Consider the following 13,972-nt stretch of genomic DNA (forward strand, 5'->3'; position numbering starts at 1 on the left):
TTTATCACAATTTTGCGATTGCACATGCGAAGCCGCGGAATCTCGCGAAATCCCACGAAGCAATTGAATGACGCAGAATAAAGGGACGAATTTATTCTCCCGTTTCCGGGAGACCGAACGACAAGCGAGTCGAGGAGCGGACCTCGGAGCGTAACCCGCTTCCGCAGGGAATTTCATCCCTGAAACATTCTATTTATTCGTTTCTCCAAACGTGATCTCGAATACGGTTAGCTCTGCTGATGACACTGGCATAGTCCTTATTACATTAACAACTATGATTCCCTTAAGTGAATAGAATGGAAAGGTTGCTTTAATATGTTAGAGTAGGGAAGCTGGAAATCCCAAATGTTAAACGCGACAATTGTAACATTCGTAAGAATTTAACTTAATTGCTGTACACGCCAACAAGAAGGAAAAGATCTTCGACAACAATGCGAAATAACTATTTTTCAAAAAAAAAAAAAAAATCTGCATTTGTTCTGATTCTATGTCTCTGGTATCTCGAAATTTTGATGAAATTGCCGTAATTCAACTTGGAATTTCCCGCGTCTTTTTGGCGACGCGTTACGATGAGAGTCTCGGGGAAAGTAATTAATTCGGGCAAAAGCGAGTTAAAGTCGCCGGTAAAGAGGCAGAAAGGAATACGAGGAAACGCGCTCGTATGTTTGCTTGAAAACATGTATTTTCAAGCTTCGCTCTTTCCCTCCCTCCTTTCCCTTCCCTCTTTCACTCGCTCCGAGAAAGGACGAGGTAAACTGCTAACGCTGTAAACGGGTCTGGACTTCGTTTCTAAGGAAATCCTTTCAGACACGAATAAAATATAAATTGTCAATGGACGTAACGACGTAGACGCTTATAGAGGTGTGCTTCAAAATCATCGCTATTCCTCTCCGCCTCTTTGTCCGATTAGCTATTGATCTTCTTTAGCGAAATTTGATTGAAGATCTTCATAATTTTTAAAGATTTTAAAATTTTATTAATTATTTTTAAATTCAATTTCTTTTCAGGTATAACTAAAAATCTAGCGGTATTGATTTTATGTAAAAATCTTAAATCGGAAAAAAATTTGAAAATATATCGGCAGTTATATACGGAATTCAGGTCAGTTTATATTTAGATTGATTTGTACGAAAATATATATATATATATATATATATATATATATATGTCAATTTATATGTCAATTATATATAATCATATAAAATTAGATCTTTTTCATATCTAATGATATATTTTTATATCTGATTATATTATACCCATTTTTTTAGGAGTTCACTGAATTCTTCTAAAAAGAAAAACAATATTATGTTAATAAATTTATTTTCTATTCTGACTTAGGAAAATTATAAATTATATTACTATCGTTTTCGTGGCGTAATCGCTTATTGCGAGCTGAAAATGCCACATATAAAAAGTCGTCAAAATAAATATTGCTTTAATTCTCTCGGACATAATACGGCGACAAAATTTCAATCTTGTTTACGAAGTTTATTTATTAAAGCAAAATTGTAATTCGCAGAATTTGTTTCTGCGGTATAGCGCCGACCACAATCGTCATTAATATTTGATATGCTCATTTCTTCTGAATTTTCTCTTCCAGAAATTGCCTTTGCCAGCAATACACAAATATGATGGAATAAATAACCGTGACGTCTTGGTACGCGAACACCGCGCGCGCTGTTCTAAATGTAACTGCAGCGCGGGTTTCAGTCAATAAACTGATAATACAACTTTATTACGACATCGCCGAGCGACGCATCGTTGTGTTCGCGAAGGAATTGCGACGGGAATTTACCGCGATCGCGGTTATGCGAGCTCGCAGGTGGCCCGTGAAATCGTTTTACACCTCGCGAGACAAATAATTCGAAAGACCTATGATCGTTATAGTAGCTGCAGTATATATAATTTTCAGCCATAATATCGTGCGAATCGTGACGAAAATTTGAATAACAATTGAGTCTAGTAGAAAATTATATCTACTTATAAAGGATTGCGTTAAAAATTTTAACACTTTAAATAATCACGGGAAAGAATTATTTCAATAAAACATATGTATATTGTTAAAAAATAAAAATACAGATTGCTCCCATAACTATTCAGTATAGATTGACAAAATAGTATGAGCAAAATGATAAAATTTAAACAAGATTTTAAGTATCGGCGTTACCGGCCCCTCGATTCCTCTCTAACTGCATCGTGCACTGAATGGTAATGAAACGCTTTTCAAATGAAATTGGCATCGCCAATTCGACCGATGGAATCTCGTTACTCTTGTCCAATGATCCTCGAAATTTTAGTGCCGAAATTTTTACATTGTTGCAAGCAAGAATTTCGTCGAGAGATCAGAAACAATGTGCAAAAATGTAAAGTAGATATCAAATATCATTTTCTATATAATATATTCAATCTCAAAAGCGACCTATTGTATACTCGCCGATTAATGTTTATAATATATCTTGCATCGATTTGAAACATATTTTCTTACGTCGGAATTATTTTTGGAATCCTCAATATTTAATGTGGCGTATTTATCGGGACGGAGCTTAGCGAAGACATGCAATATTTACGGACTGTGAAAAGTTTTGCGCTCCGCAAAATCCTGACTTCCCACGAAACCTCGAAAATTCACGAGACCTTATAAAACGTCATAAACTTCAACGAAACTCGGCGTAACCTCTTAAACTTCTATAAAAGCAGTGGGCACTCATGAAATTTGTATGAGGCTGTAAAAATATTTAATAATCTTACGAAAAACAATCGAGATCTCGGGATAATCGTTCCTCTAAACGACTTTGCCACGGAATTTATTGCTGTGATTGACAACTCCATCTTTTTCATATGAGATTAGTACTTACAATTAATCCCTTTCACGAATTTCTACATTAGATTTATCAACAGAAATTTATCCAATATACAGCTGTTTATACTTCAAATTTTCAATAAATTAAAATGATAAATGTTTAGCGTGTAAGTGTTTCATGTATACATATTTTCTTTTTGTCTTATTTACTAATATAAATAAATTAATGTTTTATTCAAAAGATATCTCATCTCTTATTTATTTAATATTCATCTTTACTTCATCAGAAGCAAAATTGGTCGTATTATGATACAATATTGTTAATAGTCAAAATTTGTAATATTTTTTAAAAGTTTTTCAGTATCGTTAATTATACAGATTAACGCTTCTAAATATTATGACAGCGTTCAATGATATAGCTTCGATCTTTCATGTTCATACGTTATGCAGAATGCGAGTTTGTCGATTACTTCGGCCGCGTCGATAATTTAATCGTTTGTCAACATATATGCCTGTTGAATGCGAAAGGGAGAGGAGGCGGGGTCGACGGCCTTGTTAAATGGAAATCGAAATCGACGGGCACGGCCGTCCTCGTGTCCGCGATTGTTGCGCAAGTCGGGAATTCTCGATTGTGAATCACGATCGACGGACTGACTACGCCCACGTGCGCGCCCGGCTGTTGTGCAAGCCAAGATGCAAATGCTTGTCACACTTACCGAGTTCCTCGTGTTCCACTGACCTTAGTCTAGTCGAGAAATAATGCGAGGAAAGAGAGGGACAGAGAGAGAGAGAAAGAGAAAGACAGATCGAGATTTATCGTGCGTATAGACAAGTGAAACACGATTCACATTTTTACGAGTCACGCAAAGGCGCGGTGCATTGAATAACGTATAAAAATGGTTGATTAAACGCATACCATTTTATGCCGTAATAGTAGAATAGAAAAGAACTAGAAAATATATCACGAATTACGAGATCAAAGAAAATATTAATCTTCTTTTTGATTAACTTTTAACATGTTTTAGCTATTAGAGTAAACAGGAGTAAACATATTAGAAAGAATATATGTATAACAAACTATTTACGATAGTAGATGTTACATAATTACCAGGGGAATAAAATTAAATTTCATTAAACCTCTCTAAATAAATGGGGACAACTGAAAGTTTACGTTACGTTAAATTAAAGGTGATGCGCAAACAAGTGAAGTTATATTAAACTAAATTGCTATCGTGTTCTGCAAGACTAACTCATCACGACGAAGTCGTGATCACGTGCTCCGCCTCTTAGAAAAAGGTGGCGAGGGTGTCAAAGTAAAACTTGGCATAATACCGAAGGCCACTTCTCTTGATCTAGCGTATCGCGTAACCTGGTTTACGGCGCAGCAAGTGCATCCCTATTGTTCCTGCTTGGGAGCAACGCTGTTATTTCGAATCGCTCTAGCGCTAATTTCATTGCCTTTCTTCCATGAGATCACGTAGCTTTCCTAGCACCGGTCTTATCCTTTAGAAAGACTATCACCTTCCGCCTTTGTTTTAACCATCCTCTCTCCAAACGTTCCCGACATTCCGTTTGCCATCCCTATTTAATTAGTATTAGTTGCCAGTTTACCCTCGACAATAACGCCAAAATAACGAAATTGCTATAGAAAACGCCTGTTTGTTTTTGATAATCGACGACATTCTCCTGTGTACCTTATCGTGAATCGCGTTTTCCGAAATTTATCATTACTATAATAACAACGATTAGCACGAATGTTTATTGCACTTTATTTTTCTACTCATTATTTATTCGATTTTATCACATTTTGTTATATTGTGTTATATATAATATATTTTTATATTAAATTATTTATATTGTTTATTAAATTGCTCTTTATCTAAAACTCGATTATCAAATGTAGTTGTTACGTCTAGCAACTTCATGCTACACTACTCAATTAACTTGTATCGGACATTTATGAAGCCACGAGGCTAGAAGAAACTACTATGATTAATGACGAGATTTCTATAATTGTTTTCAGGTCGTTACTGGTGATCTTCGCCGCGCTATGCGCGACGTGCAGTCGCGGCGCTGACTTCTTCAGCGGGAAGGGTAAGTTTCATGAAGTTAATTTCAGCGCTAATGGATCCGAATCTCGCGGGGATTTCGCAACCATTTGTACATCCCTGTCCTTTCGGTTGTCTTATTCACTGACGGAGCCGCGCTCTGCAATATTCTCTCTGGGGGATCCTTCCCGAGCGAGATACCTCGCGCGAATATTCAGCGGCTTTTTTACTCGGCAGCGTTCTCTTTTTCCGCGCTCGCGGCGACGATTCGCCTTACGTGACTGGTGATTTATTACTATGTTAAGTACGGAATGTATTTAGTCAAGCGATGAATAATGATATCGGGCGATAAGGACGCCGGACAAATTGTCGTGGATGTGCATGAATCTATATATGTCGCGACTAAAGTGTCGTACGTGATGATTTCAATTACGTATTATAGATTATAATCAATGTTTATACATATATGACAATATTGATAATAATAACAAAGTATCAAATAACTAATAGAAATTAGTTTATTAGATGCATTCTTTTGGACGTTGTTTGTGATGACATATTATAAACGTTTATATAAACTACTCAACTCTACATTTTTTTTTAAATATTATTTATCACTCCAAGTAAATTTCACGTAGCAATAGATGTTCTTTATCAGCTTTGTATTCATTTCAAGCGCCTGATACTTTTTAGAGGTAAAACAGTTGAAGCAGTAAATTGAAACAGTGAATTGGACAATTTGTATTGATAAACGTAATTCTGTTGACTGTAACGTCGATCGAGTGATTTGTTTTTAACCTTTGCTTACCCAGTATTCGTTTCCGTTTCTCTTAGTTCGCATTGAAGCGAATGTAATCAATTCCTATTCTTTTTTTAGAAAAAGATTCAATTGCACGAAGACACACACGAAATTCCTAAACCCTTTATCAGTCCGAGAGAATTTCGTTGAATTTCTTGCGCCATTATGCGCAGGTTTATAAAAGCCAGTCGTAAATTAGCTTTTTTCTCCATTATTTGCAAGCTTATTGCAGTAACGTTTCTAATCGTTAAAGTTTAATGCTCATAAAATTATAATTGTCAAGCATTACCATTACCCTTGCGGTCGCCGTCCCTACCGATTAATTATTTAACGCGCATAAATAGCCCTTGTATCGACAAGTGGAAACACTTGAAAAATGCATGATACGATTTGCAATTTGACCTACTAACATTTCTCATGTATTTAATATGTATTAAATTGTTTTCTTATGATTTTATTGTATTTATAACGAAGATGTTACATAGAGATTAAATACGATTAAGCTCTTTTCTGACATGTATAATATTGAGTAAATAATACTATATAACTGAGCAATACATATTTAATCAAATTTTATCTATCTCCAGACGTAACTGTGAAATGCGCACCGCTCGCATCGTCGAAATTCTTAATACTCAGAGCGGATTCCGCGCTCTCGTCACGTCTTACTCTAATCTGCCAGTTTTATAAGGATACCTCGACGATTCCTGAGGGAATCTGGGGATTTTTCACTTCCCTTTCCTGACAAGAGAACCGCCAGTTGCTCACCTCCGCAGTAGTAAAGCCGACGTATGGCCCGACATGCCGCAATCCCGTAATCTCGCGTTGTATTCTCACATCCCTTAGAACTGTTACAATCTATCCGTTTACTCCTACTCTTACACGCGACACAAGTCAAATTTTTCGATAATAAAATATACTTCTAATTTGATTACAAAAATAATCCATGTGTCGAAAATTGTATATTCGAATGATAAAGATAGAAATTTTATGATTTGTCATCAGTAAGACTGCAGTAAACTCTGTGGAATCTCTAGATAGCTCTTACGTAATAATTCATGTGAAAAGTGGCATCTCTTTTACTTATAAAATTCTCATCGACATCGCCGCAGAAAACGTTAAGAAGCGTCAGATGAATCATCCGCGTCTCGGAGACGAGTTAATAAAATAGTGTCTTTGAGCATAATTAGTCTACTGTCTTCTTTTGAAATGCGACGATTATTATCATCGCGTCTTTTGTCCTCGTTTCTTTCAGGATCTCATAACCCACGGCGCCATCCCGCAAACGCAAAGAAAATTTAATCTAGCGCCGACGGTTTTGATTAAGAATAATAAAACGACAGGAACGCGACGGACGCTACCACTTTGCCTCGTTGTAATAAGAACGAATTAACGCAAGATTTTAGTTTGCGTTTACTCTTGCGTGATATATTAAAAAGTTTCTTATATTCACGCTGCGTTTCCGACGAAAGTCGCTCGTGTTTTTTGTTTCTTCCTCCAGTATTTTTCGCGCTCGTTTGATCAACGTTCAGGAGATCGCGACAATTACGATCTCGACGAGTTACTATTGAAGAGTCGGTCCGCTTTGGGGTTCCACACTTCGCTTATCAGAAGCGGATGCAAGGGGCCTGCGAAGGGATTGCCGAAGGGGGGTGGCGATAGTAGGAGGGGACCGGTGGCACAGGATGGAGAAAGGGGCGGCCCCGGGACGAATAGCTCCCGCAGGATGCGAGATAACGCTGCTCATCCCCGCAGCCTCATTTGTATCCACCCCGTTCCGTTTCCCGCGGAAACCGCTACTTTTTGCATCTACCATCTACCTCGTCAATATTTAACGGGCGCTCGTCAATCAACGCGATTGCGCGGCGATGTAGAAATGAGAATTTTTCGGGCCGCCTTCCGCCACGTTCTTATGGATCACTCTCGTAAGTTCACCTCCAAGTGATCTATTGCCGGTTTGAAGTTCGCGAATTTCTGCATTGTGCGGTTCAAAAGATTGTGCGAAACAAAACTAGGTTCTCTGTCGGTTGTTTATGGATATGCTAAATTGCAGAAGGAATATAAAAAATATTTAATAAATACTATTTCAAAGATTTATTACAATATCTTATGTTTGCACTTGTTTAGAAGAGACTTCTACTTGAAGAAATCAATATGCATAACATATAGATTTTATTTTAATTAATTCAAGTCACTGACCAACAGATTTTACTGTCTTGTCTATATAGATAGAAAGGCGCAACAATGAGTAAATACGGATTAATTCATAATATGCGTCATTCGTACTAGTTGTCGAGTAAGTAAATGTTTGGTAAGGCATTACAATACGGACAGCAGAAACAGATTGGCATTCGTGCATTCTCTGGCTGATTTACGATCGCGTGATTTCGATAGAGCGATTCGCGGACGTGCGAGCATTCGACTGCTCGCCGCGGGCAGCAATCGACTGCGATAGGCAACCATAAAGATGGCCAATTTTTGTTCCGATGACAGACTGAATCGGGCCCGCGAATCGAATCGAACGAGGATGACATCCACGACGTGACGCGCGACATGATTTTTGTATCAACCTAATTCGCTCGCAACTAGAAATTCTATCGTAACCAGGTGGTTTTCGTTTGTTTTACAGCGGCGCGAGATTACGGGATTCGCGGAAATAATCTTCAGCGCGATGTATAATACCGGCGGAGAATCGTGTTCCCCATTTTTACTTGTCGGCCACGCACGCTCTCTCTCTCGCTCTCTTTCTCTCTCTCTCGTGCAAAAAGCTGCAAAATTAAACGCGTTTCCTAAAGCGGATGGAAATCGTGCGCGGCGTTCAAATCCAATTTCCACAAATTTATCTCGAGGCAAGGATAAATGCGTTTTATTGTGCGGTTCCGCACGCGGATTTATTCCCCGCAAAACATTTCTCATATATATAGATATATGCCTTTAAACAGTCCCTTATATCGAAGGAGATCACGATAAGTCAAGGAAACCATTTGTTTCCCCTTTCGTGATGCGCTCGCGATAAACTCTCACTCGACGAGATCCTCTCGTCGTGTTTGTCTTCGTAATTCAGGATATATGTTATTAAAAATAGAGCGATAAAATCGAATCTAATATTTGTGGCAAAGAAACAAAGATTTAATGATATTATATTAGTTATGTAAGAAGCGTGTTTTAAATGACATTGCAAATTGAAAATTTATATGAGAAAAATTTTCGTTGGACAATTCGCATCTGCTGCTTTTATTCATGTTATCAATGTTCTATTCAGCATGCTCCAGAGAAAACAGCCACGAACCCGAGCTAATAAAAGAAAAATATTAGGTTTGACATTATGGAAAATAAAGGAATCCTAGACAGCGCGTTCCGCCGGGCGAGAGCGCCGGATAGTCTAATTTTCTAAAAACAGATGAGAGACGTTTGCGCGATTAAAATTTATGAGACCGCGATCTGCGAGCAGTTAAAAGTCTTGGAAACGCGACAGAGTCCACAGTTTATTTTCCGCCTTCCACTTCCGAGAACGAAAGTGAAATTAAGGCGAGCCGTAGGCTATGAAAATTGTATTCTCTTGGATTGATCGTACCTCGCTGCCGAAAAGTTCTATTTTCGTTCGGTAATTTTTAGGTCTAGCCCAGCCCCGACAGATGTTTATCATGAGATTCCAGATGATGCTTATAAACGAAATTTCAAGCATAACAACTGCCGCGTCGAAAAAATTCGACTAGCTGCAAAACATCGTCTTTTAATTTTAATTTTTTCTATTTAAATCTAGTATTTTTAAAGAATACGCGGATTATAAGTATTATAATATAAATGATATGAGAATGTACGTGAATGTATTTTATATAAAAAAAATGATGTGGAGTATTGCTAACACTGTGCTGCTTTTCCATTCGCGAAATTTTCGCCAGACTCCAAGCATCTCTTAATTAGCCGCGAGTTCAAGACAACGTTTGAAACGTTTCTCTCGGGACTGATCGCGAATAAGGGGCAGAATCAACAAAATTAAGGGAGCGCGGTGTGTTCTTTGGAATTGCTCGTTATGCCGACGTCTCCGTACGCGCTTCTGGGAGAAGCAGCATTGTTCGTTATTACAGCGCAAGTGAGACTGAACTTTGAGGTCTCAAAGGGTTGCTACCGAGGCTAAAAGCGTATCGTAACCGTATGGGAGATGCGGAGAGACGGAACAAGGGCGCCAAGGAGCGAAATTCCGGGACGAAGACTGGTGCAGGCATGACGCGCGCGTCTACTCACGCTGCAGAATGTTCCCTGCAAATGTAGTCGATTAACGGCGTACGATTAGGAAGATTAGGGGGGAAACTAGCGGAAGCGTCTCGAACTCGACGCAATCGCGATCGTCGGAAAGTTGGCGACGTATTAATGCGCGAATATAAAATCATAGATCCCCCTCTAGAGCCGATGTTTATCTTTGCTCACAATTGTTATCTCTAAATTCCTTGCGCATATTTTGAAGAAAATTTAATGTAGTCCGAGGTAAAAAATGTAACTGATTTTTGTAATGCGTGTTAGTATTGTGTTCAATGTAGTGTTAGTATTGCATTGCTAGATTTAGATAAATACAGTTATAAAAGATATTTGTCGACTAACGTCGATAACGTCGACTTGAAAGAGATAAATCGAGATACCGTCAATACAAATATATTTCATAGTATACAGTTATATGCAAGAGATCTGTATGTCACCTCGGTCGTACAATGATCGTTCGTGAAAGGAGGTCCCAATCATCGAATAAAAGGATCAACTGCAACGAGGTAACGATCGCCGTCGTGATAACCGAGATCACGTTTTCACGCGTATGAATTCTGGGCTCGCGCACGTTGGACATTATTCGAATCCACGAGAGGAATTGCAGCGCGGGAGGGTCTCAAAGGGTGGATGCACGGTCGTTGAAACCAGAGACGGAGAAAAGCACACACGGCGCGCGGCCGAGAGAATGGTGGTCGATCGAAGAACGGAGAGGAGGTGGAAGGATGTTGAATCTAGGCGGATGGAGGGACACAAATGGAGGGAAGCGAATCTAGGGGGAAGGACGCGCGCGCGGAAAGTGGATCCTGCGGATGCACCGGCTCTCCGGTATGATTCCCAGAGCAAACAGGTACCATCTTCCTCACCGGAAGGCAGATGCCGCATATAGTCGCGTCGCGTCTCCTGTAGGAACGGGTACGCCGCCGCGTTCTCGGGTTTGCTCGTCCGGGCGTCCGGGAAAATGAATTTCCTGGGGCGCGTGCTCGTGCACGGTCCTTTTTTCTTTTCGGGAAGAGCATTCCTCTCCGCAGGGGGGGGCGGGCGTCGCCCTTCGCGGATCTATTCGGCTTCGGCGAATGCGACGCGCCACTTCCGTGTCTCTCAGAATTATATAAGGAAATGCGATTATCGCAATCCGCGCACGAACAGATTTACTGTACCGTCATGGTGGATTGCTCAAAGCAACCGAATGTCTATTGTTAACCCTCGCGCTCCGCCTTTCACGTTTCTGGACGACTCGCAGAATGTTAACGAGCATTATTGCACTGTACGTTATACACAGCTTTATATATCCTAGCCATTTTTCTTTATAAAGGCACAATTTTTCACGATAGGTACTCGAGCGTAATATCGCAGAAACAGCAAACTAAAACGCAATGTTACGTATTTTCCATGAAAAACCTCTATGAAATATGTAGAGTGGAGTAGATGGGTCTTAGCACGCAGTAATTTGTCATAATAATGCGCGGGTAAACAACGCGACATTCGCCGTGTTATAACGAAGTTTACCTGCGAAATTTGCGTATATCTCCACGACGTCGATAAAGACGACATCACGAGATGTATTTCGGCGGCGTTTCGACGCGCAGTGCGTCATCAGCCGAGGGGGGGAAAAAGTAAAAAAGTTACCGTGAAACGCCCGCTGTAACTGATGCACTCGGCAGACCTGACGGGATAAAGGGTAATTGGGATAGACGAGACAACTCCATCGCGCGTCGCTTCGAGTTGATCTCGCCAGTACAACATCTGTCGAGGCCCGGGCTTTTTCTACTTTTTTTTTCGCGTCGGCCCTCCCGCCTCGTCTTCCTCCGTCCCTCCTTGTCTCCCGCTGACGAAACCTGTTCTCGCGGTGGCGGCGGATGCAAAGAGGCGAGCACGAGTTCGCCGAGCAAACATGTGTAGGCGCGTATCAGGATGCCGTGAGAGCAAATAGCGAGGCGTGCGATTTGTAGTCGAGGTATTTAACAAAGGCTCGGAGAGAGAGTGCCTAGTTCTCATTCACACGAGACGCTAATTGAACGATTTGTCACGCGGTATAGCCCGCCGCGATCTCGTTGCCGATAACAATGGTGCCGCGTTGATCACATTCGGTATCGCTCTCTGGTTATATGTTTTCAGTAACAGTATTTTGAAGGTGACAATTACTCAATATATTTTAATTACGATTACAGTACAGGCTTGTGTCACGTGTCTCTTTTATCACAAAAAGAAGTCGGACTATAGTTGCTTTCCATTTACATCAAAACTCAGATAATTCTCACTTGTGACGTCATAACTCAGTTGAATGCACGTTCTTTTTGCATGCTGGCAAGTGAGATTCAATGCTGAATTTTTATCCACAATCGAGACCGTGTGTTTAATGAATCTATTATAATAGACTCACATTAAAAGTGAGGCTACGAATCTGTATTGTTATGCGATAGCTTTATCACCAAAATAAGCAGGTAAGTACAAAATAACTTATCTTACCTGAGTATAAAAATACTCACATAACTGAGTGACTCAGATCACTTGAGTGTAAATGGAAAGTAACTTATGTTAGATGAAAAAGGAGGAGATTTGAAACTCCTTCTCAAAATTCTTTTCGGCTATCAAGCCGATTATCGCCGATATCGCCGTGATAGGCGACATCACGCTGTCGGAAGTGGATGGACTGACATATGATGTCCGTCTAATAAAAACCGTATCTCGTAAAAACATGCCGTCCATCCTCGAGGGCCCGAGATAAGCCCGGAATCAGGTTTATGGTGCTGAGCACGCGGATATACTCTACCAAAATGAACCAAGACCCTTCACTTTTCGACTCTGCCTCTTTACCTATCTTTAAAGCAAGCTACACGTGTATTAAGACGTTGAATATCATGCGACATATACCTACATCAGGATAATAGATTGAAAATACGTGCATCAAACGATCACGTATGTTTCTTTTCATTTGATAAGAGTCGAAATTTCTTACAATAAAAAAAGAACAATTTATTCAATCAACTTTTTACATTAATATATATATATATATATATATATATATATATATATACTTAAATTTACACAGTACTTACTACGCGTCACGAATATGCTGAGATCTTTAACGTGTCGAGGAACTGCAAGTTCTGAGCTTGCAGTCCGAGACTTCCCTTTCATAAGGCCCAAAAAGAGTTTTATCGTTTTTCTGGAAAGTTTCAATCTAAACGATTCATCTAGGCGCTTCCCTGTTATCGCTGAAGTAGATACGTGACATCGAAAAATTAGTTTTCAAAGGTTATCGCGTAGATAGGTAAGTGAACGATGGTCACACGGAAGAATAACGATTCTCGAATTGCGTGTAAACTTAAAAACAAAATAGATATTAATATCCGTATTATGCATGAAAATTTCAATTTATAAATAAAATTTTTACTCACACGCGAGTTAAGGTATTGATGTCACATAGAAATTTAGGTACGCGATATCGAATATTGGTTTTAATTGCGAGCGTCATCAAAAGATTATTTGAGCTTAATACTTCTATTACGTGTTGAAACATTAATTTATTCCGCAATCCACAGATTTAAACTTAAATGCCGAAAATCTATCGAAGGCAAAAGACGAAATTGTTATGAGATTCAATAGTAATTGTAATTAAGAATATTTTATCGTATCGTAGAGCACAGCTTAATACAGCATATGACGAAAATATCAATAGCTATCAATGCATAACGGGTAAAATGTCAATACCCTATTAATATAGAGGTACGGCCATTATGCGAACGCGCATTATTCAAGCTTTCTATTATCCGAACAATGTATGCATTCTGCTAAAACAGATTACTGGAACAGAATCGTCGCGCGTAACATTCTGATAACATTTTCCGCGGAGAATTCCCGTAATCTCGAAGTTCATTACGCAACGGAGCTTTGATGTCGCTCTTGCAGAAATGATAGGACAAATTTAGGACGAGAGAAAATAAGGGGCGTCGCGCGTCGTCATTAGTTAAATATTAATATCTAAAATCAAGCCTCAAATATTTTCTATATAAATAACGCGCTCTACGTATTTTTTAGCCTGCGTAAAACTTAAACTTATAAAAT

The 13,972-nt window shown here is 39.3% G+C and overlaps 1 protein-coding gene and 1 long non-coding RNA gene across 9 annotated transcripts in view; one reads left to right on the top strand and one right to left on the bottom strand.

The window, feature by feature from the left end:
• Positions 1-13,972, bottom strand: part of LOC139822839 (uncharacterized) — a 273,173-nt gene that overhangs the window by 71,217 nt on the left and 187,984 nt on the right. The window lies entirely within an intron of this gene.
• The window catches only part of Mp (collagen XV/XVIII-type protein multiplexin), a 214,114-nt gene that overhangs the window by 14,541 nt on the left and 185,601 nt on the right, over positions 1-13,972 (top strand). For all 6 annotated transcript variants that reach the window (XM_071794947.1, XM_071794945.1, XM_071794949.1 and 3 more), the window contains exon 2: positions 4,824-4,894. In XM_071794947.1, coding sequence (XP_071651048.1) covers positions 4,824-4,894 — 71 coding nt within the window. The remainder of the gene's footprint in view (positions 1-4,823; positions 4,895-13,972) is intronic.

The sequence above is a fragment of the Temnothorax longispinosus genome, chromosome 12 (genome assembly GCF_030848805.1).
Source record: "Temnothorax longispinosus isolate EJ_2023e chromosome 12, Tlon_JGU_v1, whole genome shotgun sequence".
Lineage (NCBI taxonomy): Eukaryota > Metazoa > Arthropoda > Insecta > Hymenoptera > Formicidae > Temnothorax > Temnothorax longispinosus.